General features: G+C 44.9%; 1 protein-coding gene across 5 annotated transcripts in view; it reads right to left on the bottom strand.

Moving 5' to 3' along the window:
- The window catches only part of LOC135259486 (sodium/potassium/calcium exchanger 2-like), a 70,070-nt gene that overhangs the window by 17,818 nt on the left and 39,453 nt on the right, over positions 1–12,799 (bottom strand). For 2 of the 5 annotated variants that reach the window (XM_064343953.1, XM_064343954.1), the window contains 2 exons: positions 10,687–10,701; positions 5,115–5,165 (listed from right to left, as the gene is read on the bottom strand). The exons of 2 other annotated variants lie outside the window; for them this stretch is intronic. In XM_064343953.1, coding sequence (XP_064200023.1) covers positions 5,115–5,165; positions 10,687–10,701 — 66 coding nt within the window. The remainder of the gene's footprint in view (positions 1–5,114; positions 5,166–10,686; positions 10,702–12,799) is intronic. One more of the 5 variants, XM_064343955.1, reaches the window with a different exon arrangement.

The following is a 12,799-nucleotide window of genomic DNA, read 5'->3' as shown; positions in this document are numbered from 1 at the left end:
ATGGCACTATGAGCCAGATCAGGCTGCTCTTAACCTTACAGAACTTTGAGCCAGTGCACGTTGCTCAGAATCTTATAGAACTAGGAGTCTGCCCACATTTCTCATAACCTTACAGAACTATGAACCTGTCCATGTTGCTCATAACCTTACAGAACTAGGAATCTGCCCACATTTCTCATAACCTTACAGAACTATGAACCTGTCCATGTTGCTCATAACCTTACAGAACTATGAACCTGTCCATGTTGCTCATAACCTTACAGAACTATGAACCTGTCCATGTTGCTCATAACCTTACAAAACTATGAACCTGTCCATGTTGCTCATAACCTTACAGAACTATGAACCTGTCCATGTTGCTCATAACCTTACAGAACTATGAACCTGTCCATGTTGCTCATAACCTTACAGAACTATGAACCTGTCCATGTTGCTCATAACCTTACAGAACTATGAACCTGTCCATGTTGCTCATAACCTTACAGAACTATGAACCTGTCCATGTTGCTCATAAACTTACAGAACTATGAACCTGTCCATGTTGCTCATAACCTTACAGAACTAGGAATCTGCCCACATTTCTCATAACCTTACAGAACTAGGAATCTGCCCACATTTCTCATAACCTTACAGAACTATGAACCTGTCCATGTTGCTCATAACCTTACAGAACTATGAACCTGTCCATGTTGCTCATAACCTTACAGAACTATGAACCTGTCCATGTTGCTCATAACCTTACAGAACTATGAACCTGTCCATGTTGCTCATAACCTTACAGAACTAGGAATCTGCCCACATTTCTCATAACCTTACAGAACTATGAACCTGTCCATGTTGCTCATAACCTTACAGAACTAGGAATCTTCCCACATTTCTCATAACCTTACAGAACTATGAACCTGTCCATGTTGCTCATAGTCTTACAGAACTATGAACCTGTCCATGTTGCTCATAGCCTTACAGAACTATGAACCTGTCCATGTTGCTCATAACCTTACAGAACTATGAACCTGTCCAGGACGCTTATAACATTACAGTACCATGAGCCTGATCAAAACCCTATGACACTATGAGCTAGACCAGGTTCCTCATATCCTCAACCTATAAAAGAGCCTGACCAGGCTGCAGAGAATCAAATCTACAAACTGTAGCATCTGTTTCCAGAAACTTTAGAGAAAGTCTGGAATTGAGACTAAGACAGACAGGCAGTATTGAAAAGACATGTATCTGAAATATGCTCTTGTAAGTATGCATTTCATATTCCATACCTCTGTTCCTGCAAAGCAAGCTATAGCTCCTCCATGAATACCTTTTTCATAAGGTATTCTGCAACAAAATGCATTTTAGTGTATTTTAGTCCATGACATTTAGCAGAAAATCCAGAGCAACATACACAGCTTACATTCTTTAAATACATAGCTGGACATTAACAGAAGAGATTCAGTGTAGGAATGTTGCTTCGTGGTATGAGAGCAGCTCCTAGCCTGGGAATCGAGCCTACGACCTTGGAGTCACAAACCCAGCTCCCTAACCTTCATGGTACACGGCCATCCCAGCTGCAGGACCGGTGGGAGGTGGAGATGTAGGATTTGCGTGGGAGTGTCGCTGGGCCGTGATCTATAGCCAGAGATTATAAATAGTGCCGGCTGTCAGTCCCCGCTCAGGGATAATGGTGTGTTAATCCTGCCCAGTGGCCGACTGGGGAATGACACCCGTGCTGTCACATCCTCTGGCAGGCGTAGGGGACTTCTAGCGCGATCATCTCATTAGCTTCCCCCCTCCACTGCCACCTACGAGGACACGCCTGGCACACAACCCTGCTCAGGGACAACACAAAGCACACTGGCACCGGCTCTGCAAGTGTGTATGTGAGTGTGTGCGTGTGTGTGTGTGTGAATGTGTGTGTGTGTGTACGTGTGTGTGTGCATGTGTTTGTCTGTGTTTTTTGAGCTATAAAGCAATCATTTAAATCTGATTCAGAATGCAGCACACAGATAGTAACAAAACAAAATCAACTCGGCTGCCTCTGTCTTCTCACTACCTGTGTTTGCTCCCATCAGCAAAATCTCCACCCTCCCCCTGCGGCGCAGACACACTCAGCAAAGCTGATCTAAGATCAGTTGTGCATTTACACTCATACTGGGTAAGGTCAGGACATGGGCATGGAGAAAACTGAACCTAGATCAGCACTAGACTCAGATGCTTCATGAGTACGGATGTCTATAAGACAACCTTAGCGGTAGGCCTCAAGGTCACAGAGGTGTGCATAACCAGCAGCTCCGGTCACTTTCCCACCAATATGTTCTCCTGGCGGGGTGGATGGGTCTCAGGCCCTGTTGACTCAGGCCCGCGGGTTTTTCTTGTAACTGTGCGTGCCGTCTTTCCTCCACTGTGAGGAGGACGGTCCCTCTGTCTTCCGTGAGAGCTGAGCCCTGACCCTCTTTTGCGACAGAAAAATCGAAGGCCATTAAGTGGAAAAGGGGAATGGATAGACGGGGGGGAGGGGGGGGGAGTGGGCACTGCCGGTTGGACGGTGCGATGATGCCTATTACTCCTTGTGCAATTTCAACATGTCAGATTGGACACAGTGACCTCCCACTACTAAACCCCTTTAAAGCAACCCACCCTACCCCACCTGCAATAAACAACCACTGCAGAGCTTGTGGGTGCATAGCAGCTACGCTACATCCAAGGACTGACCCCTTTCCTCTCAATCAGCTACCAGAATGTTCCAAAGATCAGCTCAGGAAAATCCATTCAGATGTGATTTTCACACTCACGAGACACATATAGGGTTCCAACATGTTATTCTACAGCAGCAGTCCCTAATGTGGCCAAGTTTACACACTGCAGAAACTGGGGATTTTCAAGATTAGGCTTGATACTGTGTTTGATACTGTAGGTAATCAGAGCACTAATTTAGTCAGGAAAATGGTGAGCATTGTTGGGCTGAATGGCCTGTTCTCATCATTATGTCATGTTATGTCATGTTATGTTATTCAAATTCACTGGCAGAGTGTAAAATTAGTGCCAAAGGTCCAGTCCTGTTGTAAATTTAATTCCAGAAAAAGATGAGTTTCAACATATTGAACATCATGTAAAAAAAAATCACTCTTGTGTACATGTACGTGCGTGTGCATAGAGTGTGTACGCGCGCGTGTGTGAGCATGTCTGATTGCAGCTCAGCATTTTCCTGTAATTACCATTGTGTTAGGGGCTTCACCTGACTGTGGTCTGCTATTCCTGACTGATACTGAACGTTACGTAACTCTGGAGATGAGTCACCCCGGTTTTTTTTTTCCTTGACAAACTCCTGGAGTGAAATCTCCGCTCTCGCCCCTCACCGGCGTCTCTCTCTCTCTCTCTTTCAGAAAGGAAGACGTGTCATTCAGAGAACCACCACTGGAACAAAGAACCCTCATGGGAACAGAGAACCATCACAGGTACAAAGAAGCAGGGAGAAATAGTAAAAAATAAAAACATTTTTTTTTAAATCTAAATTATTTTTTTTGTGACTTTATTGACTTTATTGGATTTTGAGTTTTACGCTCTATCGGGTCTTTCCACAGGCCCACTCTGTGTGAGCCATTTCCACTCCTGTGAAAACCGAGCTGTGTAACATAAACAGCTCTGCAAGTGGGCTACTGTTTACTGAGGGCACGCTATGCCAGCTGTCTTGGCTCGGAGAAATGAATTTTTCCACAAGATCTCTGTCCAGAAATGGCACTGCATGAGCTGGACAGACAGGCAGACACCGGCCTTAGAAGTCAAAGGAAGAGACCATTACGGAGGTTATTTCAGGCACCCCATGAAAGTTTCATTATCTAAAGAGGACTTAAGCTCATTTCACTCTCTCCGGCCAAGTTTTGCTCAAATAACCTTGCCGCATGTGCCAACAAAACAGAACAAACCCGACAGTCAGGTATATAGCCTATATATAGCCTATATAATGACACAATTTTAGAACAACAGTTAAAACACGTGAAAACATTGTTTGGTTAGTAATTTGCACATGGAAGGGTAGGGGCGGGTGGCTACGGACTGTATACCAGCACATAATGACTGAGAGGGATCTGCTTAATGTATAATGAAACCATCAAGTTGGCTACTTTGTTTGAAACATCAGCACACTGGGATTGCTAGACATGGCCATAAATGTAATCAATCCAGTGAGATGAAAGAAAGATGTATTTACCTCACAGTTAGAGGTAGTAACAATACCCCTTTTTCAATGATATTTCAAGGACAGTGGGATATTTTGTCATCCCTTTTGTCATGGATTATGAGCACTTGGACCAGGCCTTGCATTTATACAGGGAACACACCTTTCATCACCGCCATTATATGACCAGTACAATTTATACGTTTAGGTTATTATTTACTGAATTGTCTTCCATAAGGGAAGATTAAAAAGATAGAGTTTTCAACACTTCCTGTTGTCACAGGCTTTGCCAGATACCTATGATTTTCTGCCCCCAAAACTATTATTAAAAATCGTTCAATTTATACTGACCCCCATACATTTTAACTCCAAAACTTTTCCAACATTTAGGGAAACATCACACAACCTGGCAACCACGGCTGCTGCCCGTCAATCATGTTTTTTTTTTTTTTTTTGTTTTTTTTGTCAAATCGCAGGCGATGTTCCATCATGATTGGTCAAGTCTTCCAAAGTTTAGTAAGGAACAGGCATCCCACATAACAGTGTCCTCCACTCAAAACAATAGTAAGGTTGAAGGGTTTCTCTAGAGCAATCACAAACCCACACAGAACAAATAATCCTCTTATCCACAGTGCATTCATACAATATTAATGACAGTGCAAATAAATAGATAGACAATAAGTTCAAAAGAGTAGCAAACATAACCAAAAAAAATAAACTAGTTAAAAAACATTGCAACTGAGAAAACAATTTTTTTGAAAGCAACGCCAGCAAAGACAAAGGCCATGATTTGCACTTATGTTTGTGAAATCGTGTAGAGAGAACTCAACAACAAAGAAACAAACAAAAGGCCCAAACAAACAAGGAAAGGAAAAAAGGAAGACACAAGCGTGACAGAGCTGGAAAAAAGGATGAATTTGTGATGCAAATAATCCAGGAAAATTCTTACCTTCTTCAGTCATTGTGTGATAATATTTTAGCTTTCCATATGTCCCAAGTTCTACAACATCACAGCAAGAGACAAGAGTAAGGTAGCAAGACACAGAAAAGGACAAAAGGTGAACATGAAAGAAGACACATTGAGATCATAGCACAACATAGTTAACAGGGAAAAGGCTTCTCTTCTCTCGCTCTCTCGCTCTCACATTCTCTCTTTCTCTCACTCTGTCTCTACAAGGTCAGCAACATAAGTGCAAACTTAACATTGGAAATACACGCATTAATTTTCAACCCCTGTACCTGTTATTCAAAAAGACTAAAACAGGAAGCAGTTGTCTTGCATATCACACTCTCACACGCATGAAATAAATCCTGAATATAGGCACACTTCACACAAGTGTTGAATGGTTTGGCAAGCAATCAAGTAGACTGCAGTGTGATGAATACTCTCCTTTCGGAGTTTGCAAGAAAAAAAAAGAAAATTGTAGTTTCATGAATAATCTAAATTCATCCGTGATGCTGGTCACACTTGATGAATCGTGCGGTTCATTCAAGTTCAGGCATCAGCCAGCGAAACGCCGAGATGAATTCAGAAGAAAGTGAACACCAGTTACGCCAGCCGAGCAAGGCTCACAGCCACTCAAAGTGAGCTTATAGCAACTGAACGTCCGGCTCTACAAAGCAGCTTCATTGCTGTCTCCACACACCGTCGCACGACTGTTTCGGTTTCACGGAGGGCGAGTCAGCATCGCGGTGCGGGTTGAACACAGGTGGGATATACTTCAACAGCGATCAACAAGTGAAAACATCAATCGTTACGGACAAAAGAATTCCATTCTCAATACTGGAGAAAACATATTCATTTAAAAAAAAATCTGCAGGAACTTGGGTTGAGAGCGATGAAGTATTTCAAATATTTGCAATATCAAGAACAAAAAGGCACACACACACACACCCTGTTGAGTGAGAGGGAGAATATGTGGTTGAGTGAGAGGGAGAATGCCTCGTTGAGTTAGAGGGAGAATGCAATGCTCTGTAGAGTGAGAGGGTGAATGCCCTGTTGAGTGAGAGGGAGAATGCCCTGTAGAGTGAGAGGGAGAATGCCCTGTTGAGTGAGAGGGAGAATGCCCTGTTGAGTAAGAGGGAGAGAATGCCCTGTAGAGTGAGAGGGTGAATGCCCTGTTGAGTGAGAGGGAGAGAATGCCCTGTAGAGTGAGAGGGTGAATGCCCTGTTGAGTGAGAGGGTGAATGCCCCGTTGAGTGAGAGGGAGAGAATGCCCTGTTGAGTGAGAGGAAGAGAATGCCCTGTTGAGTGAGAGGGAGAATGCCCTGTGGAGTGAGAGGGAGAATGCCCTATTGAGTGTGCTCTGTGCCTTCACAGGTGAGTAGGGGTTTCCAGCATGAACCGCTATCACAAGGAGACACGCAGCAAGACCACAGAGAGCCCCACTGAGTGTGCTGTTCCTCAGGAAGTGTCAAGGAGACAAAGGCATGCATTCACACTAGCGCACACACATGTAGGGACACACACACACATGCACGCACGCACACACACATACTAGCAAAGTCTTGCTCTGTTTACTGAGGGGGCTATGACCTTGCCAGCTGACCACTGAGGTTTGTTTGTGAACTTCGTGCAAATTCCGGTCACAGGGCAGAAAGCTTTTAGCATTGATTCTCCCATAAATCACGGGGAAGGGGAAGGCCCACTCATACGAGCCAAACATTTTATCAAGCGATTTTTCTTTTTTTTCTGCACTCAGTAGTGAAGTGCCCTAGGCGGAGCACAGGCCCAGGCCGCGACTATCCGGAAAGTTCTGGACAAACACGGCGGCGGCCCCGCGCGGGATCGATGGGAGCGTCAGGGTCACGGCGCGGCCCGCTCGCCAGAGCGAGTGCCAGTCCTGAACCGGATCGGACACCGTCGGCTGGAGGGGGGCGACCGCGTGGCGGTGCCGTCCGCCTGGCTTTTCACAGCAGCCCGTGGTGAGAGAAAGCTCCGCCCCTTTCTGCTCACTGCCGCCTAATTTTCGACCTTCCCCGATTGGTCAGGAAGAGGAATTCAGTGACTGTTCTCCACAAATGTCTCAGACCTCACTTTTTTGGACTACGTCTCAATGTTTCTAATAGAAAAACAAACCCCTCTCTCCCTTTATCTCTTGGACAGGAAAACATGCACCTTCACAGGGGCATTCATTTGATTGTAACTTTGCATTCTGGGTAGGTTTGGGCACTACTAAAGAAATGATGAAATGGCTAAACGATCCTAAGCACATCTGATTGGCTGCCTGGTGCCTCTCCCCCACAGGCAGACAGCAGGCCTCTCTCCCTTCAGGCAGTGTCTGTCAGCAGGCATGACGGCAGACGGCCAGATTGACAGGCAAAGGCTGTAGGTCGGGGCCCCGCGGCCATGGAAACAATTACCCAGATGACCTTGCCGTGTCCGAGCGGCGCTCAGAGAGGGCGGGGCCACGCGCCGCCAGCAGTAACGACCGCATCATCGCCAGCCGCATTTGCATCGTTTCACCTTTTACCACTCGCCTACACCACCCCGTATTCCCACCAGCAGGGGGCAGTCTTTCAGTCCATTTTTACGTTTACTTATGACCGAAATCAGCCCAGGATTTTATTTGTATTTTATTTATTTATTTATTTTTTGGGGGGAAGGGGTACTCCTGTAAAAGGCAGCTGAACAGATGAGTCAAAAATGTTCTATTTTCTTTACAGATAATACTTCATAGTGAGTGGTTACAAATTCAAAAAAATTTGTTCTTCACAGTCCTTCCATCAGTATCCAAGGTGAAAGCAAAACAGACCTGGCCATTTACAATGTTTCTACAACATTGTTAAAACCTTCCCCAGATGAAAGGTTGATGAAAATTTGCCCTCTGTGCTAACTGGTGCAATAACACTGGACTGTGCAAATGTAACACCTGTGTTGTAAGCCATACAACTGCGCATTTAATTAAAAATTTGGAGCTCATCAGCACATTAATAACAACCCCCCTCCCTGTGACCTTCCCCACCCACCAGTCATGATTTCTGAGCCCCATTTGAATCCAGCACAGCTTGGCTCAGCTGTAAACAAAGGAGAAGGGAGACAATCAAAGCCACGGTGGAGCTGTGCACACCTGCCTGTCACCTGAGCCAAACAACCAGCCAACTGCCTAAGCCCTGTATCCAGTCAGCCAACCAACCAGTAAGCCAACCGAGCCCTCTCTCCGGTCAGCAAAACAGCCAGCCAACCACCCAGTCAGCCAGCCATGCCTTGTCTCCAGTCAGCTGACCAACCAATCAGCCAATCAAACAGTCTGCAAACCAAGCAGTCAGTAAACCAGCCAACTCAAACCCTGTTTCCCTTCAGACAAATAACCAGTCCACCAACCAGCCACCTAATAACCAACCATACAACCAGTCAGCCAACCAAACAGTCAGCCAATCAAACAGTCCGCCAACCAAGCAGTGAGCCTAGCCTCATCTCCAGCAGCTCAATATTTGATGCGGCTCCTAAGTAATCTTCTTTTAGCTCCGCTGTGCCGTTTGATGGAAGCAGAGATGCATCGTAGTGACAGCTAAGGAGAGCATGGGCAAAATGAGCACTACCCTGCTCTGGTGAATAAATGAAATGCAGCATAAGGTGCTATTTTAATGGGACTAGTGTGTGTGTGTGTTTTAGATTACATTGGATCATAAGGGGCTGGTGATGTGACCTTCAAAGTTTACAACATTGGAAGTCCTGGATTTGTATTAAGTGGACAGAGTCTGTGACACAGAGCAGGGACATACATTTGGGTTATGCCTCTCATACATAATGTGAGTTTCAGATGACTAAAGTAATCTCACAATTAACTACAGTCTTTTCTAAATCACTGGTCTTTCAGCACTGGAATTGAGCTAAAACGTTTTTTCCGATATTAAAAATTTGTCTGTGATGGATGCCAAAATCACAGTAGAAATCCTGTAGTGTACAGTGGGCTTCAGGCAAGGTAGATAGAGGGCAGTCATATAACACATCACTCATTCCACTGCACAGAAAATATTAATGCATATGTACCGGACGGGGGCAAACGTTGGTGTAAAATGCACAGAACTTTTCCATCTATAAGGACCATGTCCTAACCATGTGACTTCCAAACCGCATGCTGCACCTCCCTGAATGCGACTAGCAGTCATGCGACCAATGAACTTTTTTTTCACTGCACCTACCCTGACCACACGTACCTGCAACAGACAGTCATACAAGCTGGCCACCTCGACGATTCATCCCCGTACAGTAAAGCCAAACCATACCAAGTGGCCGGTGGCCATTTCCTGGAACCTGCCCTGGCATGTCCTGTCAAAACACCGCAACCCCCGTGTAACTGACCAGATGTTTTCCCCCCACAGCTCTGCAGTATTGTCATTGTCTTCATGTCTTTCAGCATGGCATGGCTGCATTGCCACGGCGCTCTCTGGTGTGAACCTCACGCCTTCTCCTCAGGTCTCAGAGTTCTCAGAAAACGAGATGTCATTAAGATGAAAAATGGGCAGAGCTACCAGCAAGCTATCAGTTTCATACTGATTAGAACCAATCATTGCATTTCTTTGGAGAGCACAATCTTTTGGTTGGCTTTAACAGTTCAGTGATTGGAATTATGGAATTTATGAAAGCTCATTCTTTCATCACTACCTCATTGGTCAGCTGTGTTAACAGAACCACTTCTGCCCTCATCTATTGGCTCAGCCCTCTACAGCAAGACTGCAAAGGTTGAGATCAACAGTAGCATGAAGTCCCCCTCCCATACTGTGATGACCACACCCTGCTAAAAATGCTCTAACAAATTAGTGCCTGCAGGCCACGCCCACGCTATGTGAAAGGTACGAAAACCACACCCCTTGTTGTAAACCTCAAGGTCACCTGTCAAGGTCCCCTCTACGAACTGTGAGAATGAGCGGGAGGAAAGTATGGATGACATTGCTTCTCTATTTTCCCTTCCAAACGCAGAGGATTAAAAAAGAAATGCATTAATGTTTCCAAAACACCGGTGCCAAGTCACAGAGAGCGCTTCTGATAAATCGATCATGTGGCTGCAAGTTTAAAAAAAGAAAGAAAAAAAAATGCCCAGTCTAAAAATGTTGGTCAATTAATTGGGGCATTCACTGTTCTCCTCTTTGAGAATTTGAGACAAAGGTTCTGTAAACAGCCGAATCACTGCTTCAGGCCCAGAGCTTAAACACAACTCAACAAACCGTGGAGAGTTCTGCAAGAGCGGGGGGGAGGGTTGACCCAAAACAAAAAAAACAAGAAAGTCTGTTAGTAGAGTGGCAGATGAAAGCGGGGGGGGGTCCAGTGGACTCATGGGGTTACGGTGAGGGTAGTGCGACGTTAAAATTAGAAAGGGAGAGTGCAATGATGCCATATGCACAAACTCAAAACATGGCATTCTGGGAAAATGCCCATCATCCTGTCCGACAGCGACAGGGGCTCTTATTTGAGGAAAGGTAAAAGAAACTCAAGGGGGAAGAATTGGGGGTAAAAAGCCATGTCCAAGCTGAGATGAGGATGGTCACCTTTCAGCAAAAAGATAAATATATTCACTCACCAGAATCGGCAAACTCTGAGGAGACAGAGAGAAAGAAAGAGGGAGAGAGAAAGAAAGCAAAGAACAAAGAGTGGGGTAAAGACAAAGAAAGAAGGAAGAGAAAGTAAACAGTTTGCTAGTAAACAGCATTTCACAGAAAATTTGAGGAGAAACAGAAATCCAAAATGGCTGTTGGTTCACAGTACTTTGTGCTCCATAAACCAGTTAACTCATTTTCTCCAAGCAACTTTCACAAATTCAAGCAGAATGCAACACCTTGTTATTCCATTGACAATAATAATTCAGACAACAGTTATGCTTTACATATGCTTTATGTACCCAACTGGCTGATGAATGAGAAGTATTTTGCTGGCTAATTCTTCATTAAAAGCTCGACCTCTGCAAGGTTAAATGCCGCAGTTCATTCTGACAACAGTGGTGCGTCTTACTTGCTGAATCATTTTTTGCCCAATGCATCTCAATGGCCTGGATTCAATTATCAATTTTGTCCCTCGGTTGAACTCACAGTTAAATGCAAAGTGTTCAATTTTCTTTCAAACTTAGTAAATAGCGTGTCAAATTAATTCTGGTGATCACTAAACTCTGCCAATTGTGTTTGGTGAGTTTAGCAAGAAAAACTGTCAGTTGAGTGCTGGACATGAAACTTCAAAAAGAAGACAAAAGCAAATGACTTATGTGACCTTGCTAATGCTCAACATACTCTTGGATGTGCCGCTGCACTGTGAAGCTGGTCTTTTCTGTAGCATTCTCTTACAAATTTCCGTGCTCTTTGAGGAAAGGCGGAAGTACACTGCTTCAGATCCAGCTCTACAGCTCAACATCATAACCTTCGCAACCTGACATAACCTGACATAATAAATCCCATCGTCCCTCTGTCGTGGTTGTGTTTGCTTCATACCGAGTGGGCCTGGGCTCCGAAAGGCAGCCAGACTCAGGGAAAAGAATCATCTGCTGCATGTAATTAAGAGTGCTAAACAAACGGACGGCTATAATTATAGTGGCTGTGCTGTGGGTTGAGGCACCATGCTGGGCTGGAGTCACAGCACTGCTGCAGGGTTGCGGTAATGCTCTTATACACAGCCATATGGCCCACTGACCTTGAGGAAAGAGCATCGTGCCAAGGAGGCTCAGAAATCAGTCACAACAATACGCAGCCATTTGTCAGTTTTCCTTCTTCACACCCTGTAACAGGATCTCAATGACGAGAACAGATTCTGGGCTTTTAAGAAATTATTTGGCTGCTGGTTTAGATTTTTCTTTTTTTTAAAGACACAGATCCCAGTGATGGAATGAGTTCCCCGGATACAATCCAGTACAACCCAACCTTCAACTGTAGTCTGAAATCACACTTATTTAAACAGTACCTTGGCACACAAAATGCTGAACCCATTCATGGTTCTTACTAGCTGTACCTATGCTAAATGTAAAACTATATCCCCTTACCCATTTGCTTCCTAATAATTCTCGTGTTCTCTATTTCACTCTCGGACCTACTATAGCAGCTAAGATTATGTTTTAAGGTTATGTACTGACAACTACCAACAGTTTTGACTCCGATGACTTCACTCTGCATCACTGCTTGTTGCTAAAACGTGTGAATCTGTACGCCTTTATGCAAGTTGCCCAGGATAAGAGCCTGAGTCTGCTAAATACCGGAATGTAAATTTCCAACCTGGACCGGCGCTTTCCTTTGACTGTGAAGTGAAGTCGGGACAGATGCATGGCGTGCTCTAAATAAAGACAAGCCCTAAGCCAGCCGGATAAAAGTCTTTAAATATGCATAAACTCAGGGGCCCCGCAGTCACCATCCTAAGTGCCTGCTCCGGGATGGGCTCCAGAGCTTCTTCTTCCACTGCTCTACCTGCCCGGTGTTCTGTAGTCCTCATCCCGATAAGGCCATGCACTCTGTCCACATGGAACGTGAGGGGACTGCATTTCCCAGTTTAGCCGCTACAGATCCCCACTTGCCCCCCACCACCTGCCTCTTGCAAGAGTGCACTTAAGGAGTATTTTTTCAAATGGACTGCACAAATTGACCAGTCTCTCCAATTCCTTGTAATCCTCTCAAGAAAACATAGCGTGCACCACTCTAAACTGAACTGTTTACTGTCTG

This window comes from Anguilla rostrata, chromosome 7 (genome assembly GCF_018555375.3).
Source record: "Anguilla rostrata isolate EN2019 chromosome 7, ASM1855537v3, whole genome shotgun sequence".
Taxonomy (NCBI): domain Eukaryota; kingdom Metazoa; phylum Chordata; class Actinopteri; order Anguilliformes; family Anguillidae; genus Anguilla; species Anguilla rostrata.
The sequence above is the reverse complement of the archived record's forward strand: the minus strand, read 5'-3'. Positions and strand labels throughout refer to the sequence as shown.